General features: G+C 51.9%; 1 protein-coding gene across 1 annotated transcript in view; it reads left to right on the top strand.

Annotated features, from left to right (window-relative positions):
* The window catches only part of SH3RF3 (SH3 domain containing ring finger 3), a 355,587-nt gene that overhangs the window by 217,592 nt on the left and 125,051 nt on the right, over positions 1-12,944 (top strand). The window contains exon 3 of the mRNA XM_077915849.1: positions 1,244-1,339. Coding sequence (XP_077771975.1) covers positions 1,244-1,339 — 96 coding nt within the window. The remainder of the gene's footprint in view (positions 1-1,243; positions 1,340-12,944) is intronic.

The raw sequence follows: 12,944 nt of genomic DNA, 5'->3' as shown, positions 1-12,944 counted from the left end.
AGCCACCTTTTCTGATAATTTGATGAAGTGTGCTGGCCTAAAATGTGTCTCTGACATGAGAGAAGCCTCCAAGTCCCATATTACTGCTTCATATTAAAGTACTGAAGACTCTTGGAGGACTCAGCTCCTCACTGGAAGATTCATTGCTTTCATATGAAAGTATTAAAGACTCAGATGATACCTTCAAATCCAGGAGGGGCTACCCCATTAGGCTGACCATCAGCTCCTTATCACAAGCCCCAGATGGGCAAAGTAGTCCCCTAGCAGATTTTGCTGAGGGACAAATGACAGGAAGGTTTTAATGTGGCAGGGCAGGGGGAGAGAGGGTGGTTTGGCAGACAGTCTTTGAGGGGTTCCATTATAAACCTTGCTTAGAAAAAATAAATAAATAAACAAACTTTGCTTAGTGTGAGGAGGATGGATACTGGAGAGGGAATAGAGGCCAGCCACAGACTGCTGATGGAGGCACCATTTTGCCTGTGAGATCCCTGTCTGGCCCTCTTGACATTTGATGCTGCCCCTTGTTGTCTCTCATCCCCAGTCCTCTTCCCTGGTGGATTCCCTCTTTTGCTCTCCATCACTTTCTCTCTCCCACCCTCCTATCTGCACCCCTTGTCATTTGTCCCTGCAGCTCCTGGCACACTGATGGCATCCTGGGCGTGACCTTTCTCACAACCACCAAGCTGCCAGTCTCCCCGGAAAGCTCCTCTTCCTCCATGCTTTATGCCTCTTCCTTTCTCATTCCATCTGTTTCCACTTTGTGCATCTATACTTGGCATCGTCTGCATTGCCAAAAAATTTAAGAGGGTTATCCAAAGCTTTTTGTACCCATGACTCGAAATAAATGGAATTGGATTGGGTCATTTTTTGTTCGTGGATGGAGCCAGAAACTTAAAAAGCTTTATATTTGCTGAATTTATTTTTATTCAAAATTATTTTATTTCAGTAAATAAGTAATAGGAACATGAATTTTAAAATACTAACCATATTGTAAATTGCCACGCTTTTCTATTTGAGGATTTTTGCAGCTATAATCAATATGTAAGAGAGAAAGAGGGAGACCATGGGTGAAGATGTAAGGGCAGACTTTTCATATGTCAGATCCCAGAATAGATAATAAACTATTATTTACATCATTGCTTGGGATCTTTTCCTAGCTCCTGCAGTACTGACTGTCTCTGTTTTTGTTGTGTTTGTTGCGTGTCCATGTATTTGTGTGCATGGTGGGCTGCGGCAACCCCAGGACGAGATCCTGACTGTCATCAGAAGAGTGGATGACAACTGGGCAGAAGGCATGCTGGGAGACAAGATTGGGATCTTCCCCTTGCTGTACGTGGAGGTAAGACTATGCTCTCAGATGGGCTTCCTCTTCCACCCTGCTGTCTGTTTCACCAGGTGGGACAAGGGGCAGGGGTGGGCTCCTGGCCTGTGGAGAGGAGGATGGAGACTGTGTTGGGTTTTGTTCTGACTGCTGTGCCAGTGCTAGGAGCACTGCCTCGGCTCCTGCAGTCATCTGTCCCGGCCTGGCTGCAGACCATCATACTGTGTGGGCATCACAGATGTGGGCTTTCCCCACTTCTCACAGAAATCCTGTGCTGGCACCCGCTTCCCCAGACTCTCCTAGGTACTGCTGCTCATGTCTCCCCAGCCCAGATAAGGCAGCATTCCCCGTGTCACTGCAAGAACGGCTGTGGCAGGCCATTTGCAGTCCTCTGAGGACTTGGTGACCGGTCAGCTCACCCAGCTGCGAGTCCCTGAAGCCAAGATGACTTGGGGCCTGTTAATTTCCTGTCTCCTTTCTATAACTGAGGAGCACTTGGTTTCCAATGAGTAAGTTATGAGCAGTAGCTGAGCTGGGAGCATCTTAGAATGTCTGATTTGTAAACCGCTGTTTGTGTGCAGGAGTGTTTGCCCATCGTGTGTACGTGTGCCATTTGTCAGTGCAAGTCACATGTGTACACTCATGAGCCAATACATGCTTCATCTATTAACCACTGCAGTTATCCTGAGAATCATTTCAGCTATTGCTGACTGTGTGACAAACACTTTCAAGTACTTGCTCATTTAATTTTCTCAACAACTCTGGTATATGAAAGCCAGGAATGTCCCCATTCCTCGCTGATAAATGGCAGAGCCAGAACATGAACACAGACTCAGCCCTTCACTGCCCTACCCTCCGGCTCCCCCCACTAGCAAACTGTAGTTCATTCAGCCTGGTGTGGGGTTTCACATGCTGCTTGGTGACGCAGCCGGCTTTGCCATGCCTGCTGAGTGGTGTGCGGGTGCCACTGGGTGTTTGTTCAACACGTCTGGTGATTCCTGTCACCTACAGGATAAAGTCCAAATGCTATAGTAAAGTATTCACCACTTTGAATGCAGTTTGCTCCTATTTTTCTAGTCTCATCTCTGCTCACCTCCTCTCCTTTCTCTAAATGCTCTGGATGAGTGGTTCTCACAGTAATTTTGGATAAACTGCCCAGGAGATTCCAAGGCTGTGTCACACAGTAATAGTAGGTCCACACACAGCACACGCAGTGCTCACACAGTCACAAACTCCCAAATGGACTCACACACATGCTCAGACACACCCCTCTATCATGCACTGTACAAGTCAAACCTCCTCCAACACCGTGTAAGCTTCCACTTGGGCATTTGTTCCAGTTTCCAGGGGTATTTTCTTTCCTATCCTGCTGCTTAGATAAACCTGGTATCAAGAGTGACTCTTGCGGTGCAGTCTAGAAGTGAGAAATCTGGCTTTGCAGGCATCGGTAGCCTATGGAACTTGTTTTCCTTGGCCAACTTACAAGGATACTCAAACACATATGCAGAAATGCTTACAGAAACTTTATTGTGATGGCCTCACACTGGATATGCTGCAAATGTCCATCCATCAGCAGCAGAATGGATAAGTAAAAGGGGGTATATCCATATGATGGAATACTACCCAGCAGAGGAAATGAATGATAGACTACTAGATTTCCAAGCATGACTGAATCTCAGAGACAAACCTTTGAAGCCAGACACCAAAGAGTATATACGGTTTTCACTTGCCGTGGGGCCTCTGCAGGGAGGGATGACTCTGGGATGCTGGGGTATTGATATCTTAGTCTTGGGAGTGGTTCAGAGTTGTGTGCAGTTGTAAACTGGTGTGCAGTTGACATTTGTGTACTTTAGAGTGCAGCTTAAGGAGCTAAGGAATGCCTCAGCAGGTCACGGGCACCCTCTGGGGAAGGCCAGGTCAGGCCCGTCAGCTACCCGCCCTCTGGAAGGGCTTGGGCATCATCAGGCAGGCTGGGCTGGGGGTCAGTGCTGGGAAACCTGTCAGCTGGGTGCACTGTGACTCCCGTTGGTTCCACAGATGTACCCAAAGGGCAGATGGCCTGTCCCTGCCTCCCCAGGGCCTTAGTGCCCAGCCATTGGAGATGCTTTCGAACATGTCTCCCTCGAGGCAGGCTCCTTCCTCCGCTGGCCTGAAAGCCCTCCATGCCTCATACCTCCAGTGACAGTCCCACCTCTGCTCTCAACATGGCTCCTGATCCCTTCATGTGTCTCCTCAGATTAGATGCCCTGAGGACACTCGAGGTGCAGGGGTACTCAGCTGCCCTCCCAGGGGCATTGGCAAAGCCCCCCCTAAGCCACCGTGGCAGGGCCTTGCTCCTCTGGACCCTGCTCCTTCCTGGGCAGGGTAGCTCCCGGGCAGCTGCCTGGCCACATGCCATGGCCCTGGACGCCTGGGCTGCAGCTCTGCACCCTGACCTGCTCCGAAGCGGTCTCCTGGCTGTTCGCTTAGCCACCACTGTAGACAAGAAGCCCCAAATGGGTATTTCCTGAGACCATGTCTCACTGTTTCTGGATAAGTTCCTTTTTGAAGTGCGTGGGTGGCTCCGGCCCCTTGTAGCCTTAGGGGTGGATTCAGGGGGTCCCGAGTTCAGGCTGTCTTCCCTCCAAGAGGCTGAGCAAGCCTCTGAGATCCAAGCAGTTGGAGCTCGGGTCTTCCACAGAGTTTGAATCTGACTTCCCACTGAGGCAGATCTTGGCCTTGTGCTTGACCCAGGTGGATCTGTAAGGAGGGAACAAGCTCTTGTGCTTCACAGATTGTACAATCCTCCCCTAAGCAGGGCCGTTTCTTCAGCCTGGGCCTGCCAGGCAGGCACAGTAGGGCAGGTATAAAGCCAGGCTGGGGCTGCATGGCCTAGACCTGGCAGCTTATCTTCTGAGAAGGCGTTCCCTATCTCCAGAAATATCTATATTTCTGGAGTATTACAGAAACAACCCTCTTGTCCCCACTCCCCCTAATGCACAGGGCCTGGCTGCCATGGTGTCCCCATCGGTGACCTGGGCCAGCTGGTCTCAGGCACTGAATGCCCGCACCTAGCTCCTTCACCCTCAGTTCTTGCCTCCTGCGTGACTTCCTTCCCCGCCTTTGACCTCCTCACTGCCTTTCTAGCTTCCCCAGCCATTGGCCTGTCGTCTTGAACCTGCCTCCTGGTTCTTTTCTCCCTGTTGGTTTCTTGAACAGTCACGATCAGCAGCCATCTCCTCACCAGGACCATGGCATGTGTTGTTGACACCTGCTGTGTGTTGGATTACAGCTGGGCAAGGCGCCCCAGCTGATGTCTACCCAAGACAGGAATCAGCGTTGCTCTGGCCATCGGGGAATAAACCCAAACACATAAAGGTGACATGGCCTTCCTTCGGTGCCTCCAGGAGGCAGAGTAATTGTCATCGTTTTCCTCTTTCAGAGAGAATGAATCTGAGAGAATTCCTCAGGCCCAGGGGTCAAGGGATCCCCCCTCCTTTGTGTGTGGGGGCTCAGTGCTGCCTGCTGTGGGGTAAATGTGCTGTAGGAACACAGGTGAGGCACTTCGCTCTTCTCAGGTCCTGGTGGGGCTGGGTTTGGCTTTGGATTCCACCCTGCGGTATGAGTACACCCAACCAGAGGTCCTGCCAAGCCAGACCCATCATCCTTTCCCACAAGGCTCCAAGATGACATGCTTGGCATCTACCCTTAATGTGGACCTCAGGTCATGCTCCAAGAACAGGCCTATTTCTCATGGGCCATGGCAGCCCCAGTGGCAGAATCATGAATGGGCCTCAGGGCAGTTCAGAGCATCATGGGTTTCAAAGGTAGCCTGCACTGGGCTCAACACCATGGCCTAGATGTGTGACTTTCTGAGCCTGGTTCCTCTCTCATACCAGGGCAGTAGCATAGACCTCATGAAGATCATTGCAAGGCTTTAAGACAATAACAGAGTGCACAGCCCAGGCATGAGGTAGGCTCTCAAGGGCCAACTCTGTTGTTGCTCTGCTATTAGGAAGGTTTGTTGAGTGAATAATTGCTCATTGGTCCATTCATGAGTTTACTGGAGATCTCTGTCACTTCTGGGAATTGACCATATTTGGCCTTGTATTTCTGAGTGTTTCCTCACAAATGCTCAATTCCACTCCCCAGCAGGGTGAGAGCTCCTTGAAGGTAGGCCCCCACTCTGTACAGGCACGACAGCCCCACCATGATTTCCTGAGCTCAGCCAGGTGTGCAGTTGGGTAATGTCAAGACAAGCAACGCAGATATTTACATGCTGCGTGATAGGAGAGGTTGCTCACTTGAAAGCTGTTGTTGAGCGTTCATAGAAATTAGTCTCAGTCTGGAGAGATCCAGAACCAGGACACAGGACTATTGTGCTCTGAGCATTAATGAGGGATCTGGATGGAGACATAGAAGGCACATGAGGAAATTTGCCTGTGTTGCTTGTCTGCCAGGAAAACCTCTCCACGCGGCCAAGATTAAGATCCCAAAGACCATGATAGGCTGGAAATACCGTTGAAAAGAATGCAATGAGCTTAAGTGTCAAGTTCTCCTTTCACGTTCAGAAAATCAGTTGTTTAGGCAGAGTGTGGGGAGACCGGGACCACCAGCAGTTAACCCAGGTCCATTACCAGGTGACGTGATGGTTCTTTACTCCTGCAGAATGGGATATTTAAACATTAGCTGTACTTCATGGTTGGGGTATATGAGGTTGGCTCCCTGGGAGACATTGTCATGGTGGTCTGCTCGTGCTTGCTTGAGGATGAGCAAGAAAGGCCAAGTGGCTGCGCCTGCCCCTGACACCAACCTCTCATCACTAGTCTGCCCTCCACCCTGTACCTGAAGTGTTTCTCTTAAATCCGCCCTGCCCTCCCCTCCACCCCAAGTCCCAGCTTTCTCTGTCCCTCCCAGCCTGGGCTCAGTGGCCTCCAGGGTGGTGATCTCCAAACCCGCCATGAGATGCTGAAACCCAACTTCACAACCTCCACCTGGTATGGCGGCACCAGACCCTCTCCAGGGACCTGAGATTCCAGCCACCCAAACCTCCACACTGCCCTTCCTAGCTCAGGGTCTCTATGCTAGGACCTATAGAGCTCCTCTTCACTCTTCAAAACCCAATTCAAATGGTCCTCACTTCATGAAATCATTTCCTGAGCCATAGGACCCTGTTCATGTCAAAGTGCAGGGCTTCCAGCACTTCCTAAACTTCTTCACTCCCCTGCTCAGATCAGGGTCCTTCTCTTATTCATTTTTAATATCCTTAGCACTTAGCAAAGTGACTACACACAGTGGGTGCTTAATAAATGTTTGCGGGAGTGACAGCTTGTCAGGAGGTCAGCACAGGAATTCGCCAGGAGCCATTCTCTGTGTCCAACAAAATGCAGTGATTGTCCAGAGCCAGAGGCTGTTTGGGGGACTGAGGGGCACGCTGAGTAGAGACAGTGAGTGGGAGGAAATGGGCTTGGACTGGTTTTAACTTTAAAGACACATCACATAATGTTTAGAGGGGGCCTAACAGGGACTGGCTGTCGACATAGCAGAAGAATGTGGTTGCCTTGTTCCTGAGTTTTGGAGTTGGCCCAGATTTTCCCTTGCTGGTGCTCCCCCAAGGCCCACCAGCACCTCCCTCACTCTTGTGCACCTTTGCTGGGTCTCACATCCTCTCGATGCACTGCTGGGTACGCAGACTTGTCCCTGCCAGCTGTGTGCCATTGCCTGACCTACCTGCCCTGGAATCCATGGCTGCGTGGGGTTGGCTCCTGCCAGTGAGGATGCTGTTGGGGAGAAGATGGGATGTCTCACCCCCAGCTCCCCTCATATAGCTCCTGAGGCCAAACCCCACACCCTTCCAGCCAGCTCCTACCCCTCTGTGAGAGACCTCTGCCCCTGCTGGGGTAAGGGCTTCCTCTGTGTTCCCAACAGATTATGCACTCACCCAGCTGTACTGTGCATGCAGGATTCTATCCATCTCCTTCCCCTTCATCTCCTGGGGCTTGGCACCCAGAAGAGGGGCAGTGACAGGTTTCCGTGGGAGAGGGAGCCACCCACCCCTGAAAACTGGCTTTCCTGTGCTCTGGGCTGATGCACACATGCAGGCGCATAGTGAAGACTGTTCATCCTATGGACAGGTGGTGACATCTGGTAGAGAGAGGCTGTGCTGTCCGCGCTGAGCACACCTACACCCAGAGGCTGGTCACCGGTGCCAGGGAAGCACCGTTTTGTCTTCCTGCCAACTGGCAGGACTTCTGGGTTAGGAGTGGTGATCTTTCCTTCCCTCTTGTATGTCACATGTCAACCCTTATTTAACAGACACACATTAATGCATTTCCTTGTTTTGTGCTCTTACATTTAAATATGTAGGTAAGGGGGATCCCTGGGTGGCGCGGTGGTTTGGCGCCTGCCTTTGGCCCAGGGCGCGATCCTGGAGACCCAGGATCGAATCCCACGTCGGGCTTCCGGTGCATGGAGCCTGCTTCTCCCTCTGCCTATGTCTCTGCCTCTCTCTCTCTCTCTCTGTGTGTGTGTGACTATCATAGATAAATAAAAATTTTAAAAAAGAAAGAAAAAAATATATTATAAAAAAAATATGTAGGTAAGGGGATGGCCACCTCGGTTCCCTGGGGGGGGAAAGCAAACTGCTCTTGATGATAATTTATTCAACTCACATGCGAAGGAACAGTGGCCGCCCTTGGCCACACCTGAAAGGGTGCAGGCCAACTCTGGGACTCTGCGGGTGTCTCTCCTGTGCCCGGTACCTGGAGACCCTCACACTGCAGAGGTGAAAGGAGCAGATCCCTGGGGGTTTGAGTCTAGGGACGGGAGTACCTGGAAGCAGGCGTGCAACAGGAAGGGAAGACATTGGGAGGAGGGTTGATGAGTGTACTAGTTGAGGTATCAGTACCTGCTGTGACAGGTGAACCCTGACATCCCAGGGCTAAACCACACTAGAGGGTCGTATCTGGCTGTTCAGGCTGGCCAAGCTCACAGAGGCTCTAGGGGGACCGACCCTCCTGGGGGGCTCTGCTGTCTGTAACATGTAGGAGTGAGGATAGTGTGGGAGTTTCGTGGGCCAGGCCTGGCAGGGGACGTCAGACCACCACTGACGACCACCAGGACCTGGTCACACAGCTGCCTGGCCACAGGGTTCTGGGGACCCAGGAGGTTGCAAAGAGTAGATCCTCCCAACAGGAGGGACTGCCCACTTCCGGTGCTTTCTAATTTTGTTCAGTGTGTGTTTCATTGGCACTTAGAAGGAGGTAACATGAAGTGACAAGCCATGTTCAGAGGACCCCTAAGGAATACCTCTCCTCTGTGAAAGCATCCCTTCCCTATCAACCTGTGAAGGCATCTGTTGTGTAGCTGAACAAAGATAAAACCTGGAGGGATGAGCAGGTGGGTAGATGAGGTCTCAGGTGAAGAGTCAGGAAAGGAGCACATCTTCAGTGGTTATCAGAGTCAAGGGAGCACTTGCTCAGGGTTCTATTAGATGGGGCAGCAGGGAGGACAGTAGAGAGAGGGCAATGAGAAAACCCAAGGGATTGCAGGGCACAGCTGAAGAAGAGCCGGGAGGGGAAGAGGGCCCCCTTGATGGACAGGGGAGAAACCTGCCCTTCAGAGGGAGAAGGAGGTGAATTGGGAGGTTCCAAAGCCCGAGGCCCGAGACCTGGGGGATACTCAGAGTTTATGCCCAGTTGTCCTGGTCTCCGCTACTGGGCTCATTATTTGTCGAGAATGACAAGGCTCAGGGCTTAAGAACAGAGGCCACGTGGGGGCTTCTGGCCAGGGGGAGATGGAGCGTGGGAGAGAGGCAGGAGCGGGGGCAGAAGTAGAGGGTGGGCAGAGGGCTCCTGGGTTTGGGGCCTAGTCGTGTAGGGGTGCTAGTGGGATGTGTGCGCAGGGCAGTGGGTACCACAGCATGCTGCGGGTGCTTAGGCTTTCTACGATGTGCTGCAGGGTGCAGCAACATGCTACAGGGTGCTGTGGGGTGCTGCAATGTGCTGCAGGGTGCTGGGGGTACTACGGCATGCTGCAGGCTGCTACGGGCTGCTGTGGGGTGCTGTGGGGTGCTGACAGAGGCCACTAGCTCTGGAGCCAGGACGGTGACCAAAGAGGGTGGTTTGGAAAGAAGAGCTGACTCAGGAGAGAGAAGGCTCCCAGGGGACAAGTAATGATGGGAAGAAACCTGGATATGAGCGCTGGAAGATAGAATTTGAAGGTTGAGCATGTGCTAAAGTCCATTTTATCTCCTTTGACACTCAAAATGCATCAAAGACAGCTCTGCCCTTCATGAGCCCTCCCTTAGCCAGATGCAGCCCAGAGTGGCTTCTGCAGGAAGCCCATTTCTCAAACTAGGAGCTGAAGCAGGGCACGTGGTGGCTCCATCCTCAGCTCCTGCTGCCCTAGGACAGCTCTGCTCTATCCGGTTTCTTGCCCTTCTGCTGCTGACACATGAACCCTTCATGACCTCACCCGCCGATGGGAAGGAGTCCCAGTCCTCAGGGCACTGGAGGCCTGGAGTCCCTGCGGGCATGTCTCAGGGGGCTGTATTCTGGACAGTGTGAGAGATGGGAGAGCAGGGCCAGGCTCCAGAAAGTGAGGTGGGGGCTGGTGGGAGCCCAGACAGTTCTGACTTTGGGGAGCCGGACCCCAGCCCTCCATTGGTGTCTAGGCCTCAGCCCCAGTCTTGGTGTTGAGTGAATCCTATGTGCTGTTAGGGAAAACTGTTGACGAGATGCTGTTTCTAGATCCTGGAAGACTGACGGAGGCAAAAACGAAAATCTTGAGTTAGCCAAGAAACGAAATGTGGTGGTTGTTCCTAATGACAGCTGATGCCCACTCGGGAGCCCTTGTCTGCAGCACAGCAGTTCCAAGGTACATTGCTAGACAGGTGGGTTCTCAGCTTCAGGTGATTACAATGTTGAACTCAGTTCGTCATGTAGCACAGTTGTCTCCTTGTCACTTCAGATTGTACAGAGGATATTATTTTGAGCCTCCATCTCGAAATACGGTATTAAAGCATTTGGTCATAACTCACTGGCACAAGCGACAGCTTTCACTGGGAACAAAGGGAGTCTGAAGTTATCCTCGTACGCACTGTGGACCATTCTGAAGTCGTAGACAGTGCTTCCACACATCGAATTTGCCATTTCCCAATGTAAGAACGGATTGCTCATGATTTCATCCACTTTGTCATAGTTTTCTAGCTCGCTGCCTGGGGCGGGCAGCTGTTTCCAGGGAGGAAGTGGAGGACAGGGTGTGGCTTCTTGGGGCATGCTCACTCCCAGGTTCCTGAGCAGAAAAGTATAGACACTGGAGCTCAAGATCCTCTTCCCCCACTCAGCGTCCTCCCCAGACCCCACACTGTCCGTGGGGTCCAGGGTGGGCAAATTTGTAGGGACAACTTGGGGAGGGTGCTCATTCATAGTCACCAGTCCTGGTGTCTGTCTCCCTCCTCCTTCCAAGGATGCCCTGCTCCTCAGAGGGAGAGCCAGCGCGTCAGGAAGTAATAGGGGCAGCTGCTGCCAGGTGACTGCCCCCCTCCCATCGAGAATGTCGGCCTGGGGTTGGAAGGCCCATTGCTCTACCTAAGGACTCTGGAAGCAGAGGCTTCTGTGGGCTTTGTCCAGCTCTGATGCTTCTGCACTGAACTCCCCCCCGCCTCTAAAATGTGGATGGCGCCCCCTGAGAGGCCTATCAGAGGATCCAAGGAAGTGACAGGCGCGAGCCCCATGGCGATGGTCCCACATCCCACAAATGAAAGCAACGGTTCTGCAGCCACGGCATCTGCGTGCAAGCATTTCAGGGAAACAGGACTCCCGAGGAGGTGGAAGGTTTCTGACAGCTGCTGGGGATACAGCCGGCCGTTCCCCACGCTCTCAGCAGCCCAGCAAGTGGGGGTTAGTGGCTCCCAGCCTGAGGGGCTCTCCTGGACAAGGACATTGCTTACTTTTTTATTGCTTTCCCTTTATCATTCTTTACTGCCCACAAATAATCAGCTGTGCTAACCTGTATGAAGTGCTGGCAGAAACACCCTGGTGCTGACACGGGCTGGATTTTCTCTCCCCAGCTCAGCTTCTCTCCCCACAGGGCTGTTAGAAGTTCAGAGTGTGTACAGACAGGTAGGGTAGGGAACGGTGATGCTGACAGCAGGTGCTCACTGGGGACCCAGGAGAACACCCCAAATGTCAGGTTAGTGACCTGATGAGGCTTTAGTGACATTTCATCCTGATGTACTTTGAAAACCAATGACATGCAGCCTGGTCCTCACAATTTACTTAGAGGCAGTGGAGTGAGTCTGTGCGGCTGCAGCTCTTCCCAGGGCTCTGCAGCTCTTCCCTGCCCTTGGGGCCTCCCTTGTGGCCAGGTCTGCTGCTGTGGGAGCTGGGGGGCGGGCCAGACCCCCGAACCTTCCACAGGGGTGGCACATTTTCTCTCTGTAGCACATTGTACCAAACCTCACCCATTCTTTCCTGCAGAGAGGTTTCGTTTGAAGCACACTGCTGAAATCCCTGCTGTCTGTGGAAGGAGATGAAAGACAGCCTCCGTGAAGGGAACTGGCAAGTGAGAAGCACAGAGCCCTCAGAGACAGACAGATGGGAGCGGGCTGCGCCTCTGACTGGGGCAGTTGGGTGGCTGCTTTGAGTGTCTGGGGGAGTTTAGTTCAGATACCGCGTTTCCATCTCTGGAGTCTTTCTTACGTCCTCTGTATCTCTCCTTAACACCCATGCTTGGAGGTAAAGTCATGGTAAACGTTCTGACATGCTCGTCTACAAATTCTGTCTTCTGTGTTATTTCTGGTTCTGTTTCTACTCACTGACTTTTCTCCTCTATAAATATCTATAAAATGGATTTATAGATTGCATTTTCTTGCTTCTTTGCATTCCTGATTATTTTTAATTGGACACCAACTTCGTGAATTTTGCCTTTTCAGATGCTGGATTTTTTTTTTTTAATTCCCATAAATATGCTCAGGCTTTGTTCTGGGATGTCACTAGGTCACTTACAAACAGTTTGGTGGTTTCGAGCCTTGCTTTTAAGCTCTGTTCCACAGGACTAGGGCAGCCTCTAATGTAGAGCTAATTATCCCCACTTCCGAAGCTGTAATCTTCTAAGCTCCAAGCCCTATGATTGACAAGGTTTTCACTTTCAAAGGTGGGAATGCAAACTGTTTCCAGCTTTGTGTGAGCCTCAGGAATTGTTCTGTCTTCCCCTTTTGGTGGTTCTTCCCCAGCTCTGGGTAATTTCCTCCCATGAATGCCCTCATCAGTACTCAGCTATAAACTTGTTGGGGGGTTTTCAGGGGGGCAGTGGGACGGACTCTCTACAGATCTCTCCTTTCCAGGACTTAGGCCCACAGACCCCAGCCACTGCTGCCTCCCCAGCCCCCAAACTCTGTCTTCCCAACTCGGAGGAGCCCTGGAGCCCTGGTGAACTGGAGGCCTCAGGTGGCAGCCTTCACCTCTCTGGGCAGTTACTGTCCTGAGCTCCTGATGCCCCATGTGTGAAGACGGTGTCTCATAGATCTGTTGTCAGTGCATCTGGCAAGAGGGTAAACGTGATCCTTGGCTAAATGGTGTTAACCTGTGATGGTTTAGGAACTTCCAAATAAGGGTGACAAGTCATTACGTTGTACCATCAC

This window comes from Canis aureus, chromosome 11 (assembly GCF_053574225.1).
Source record: "Canis aureus isolate CA01 chromosome 11, VMU_Caureus_v.1.0, whole genome shotgun sequence".
Classification (NCBI taxonomy): Eukaryota; Metazoa; Chordata; class Mammalia; order Carnivora; family Canidae; genus Canis; species Canis aureus.
The sequence above is the reverse complement of the archived record's forward strand: the minus strand, read 5'-3'. Positions and strand labels throughout refer to the sequence as shown.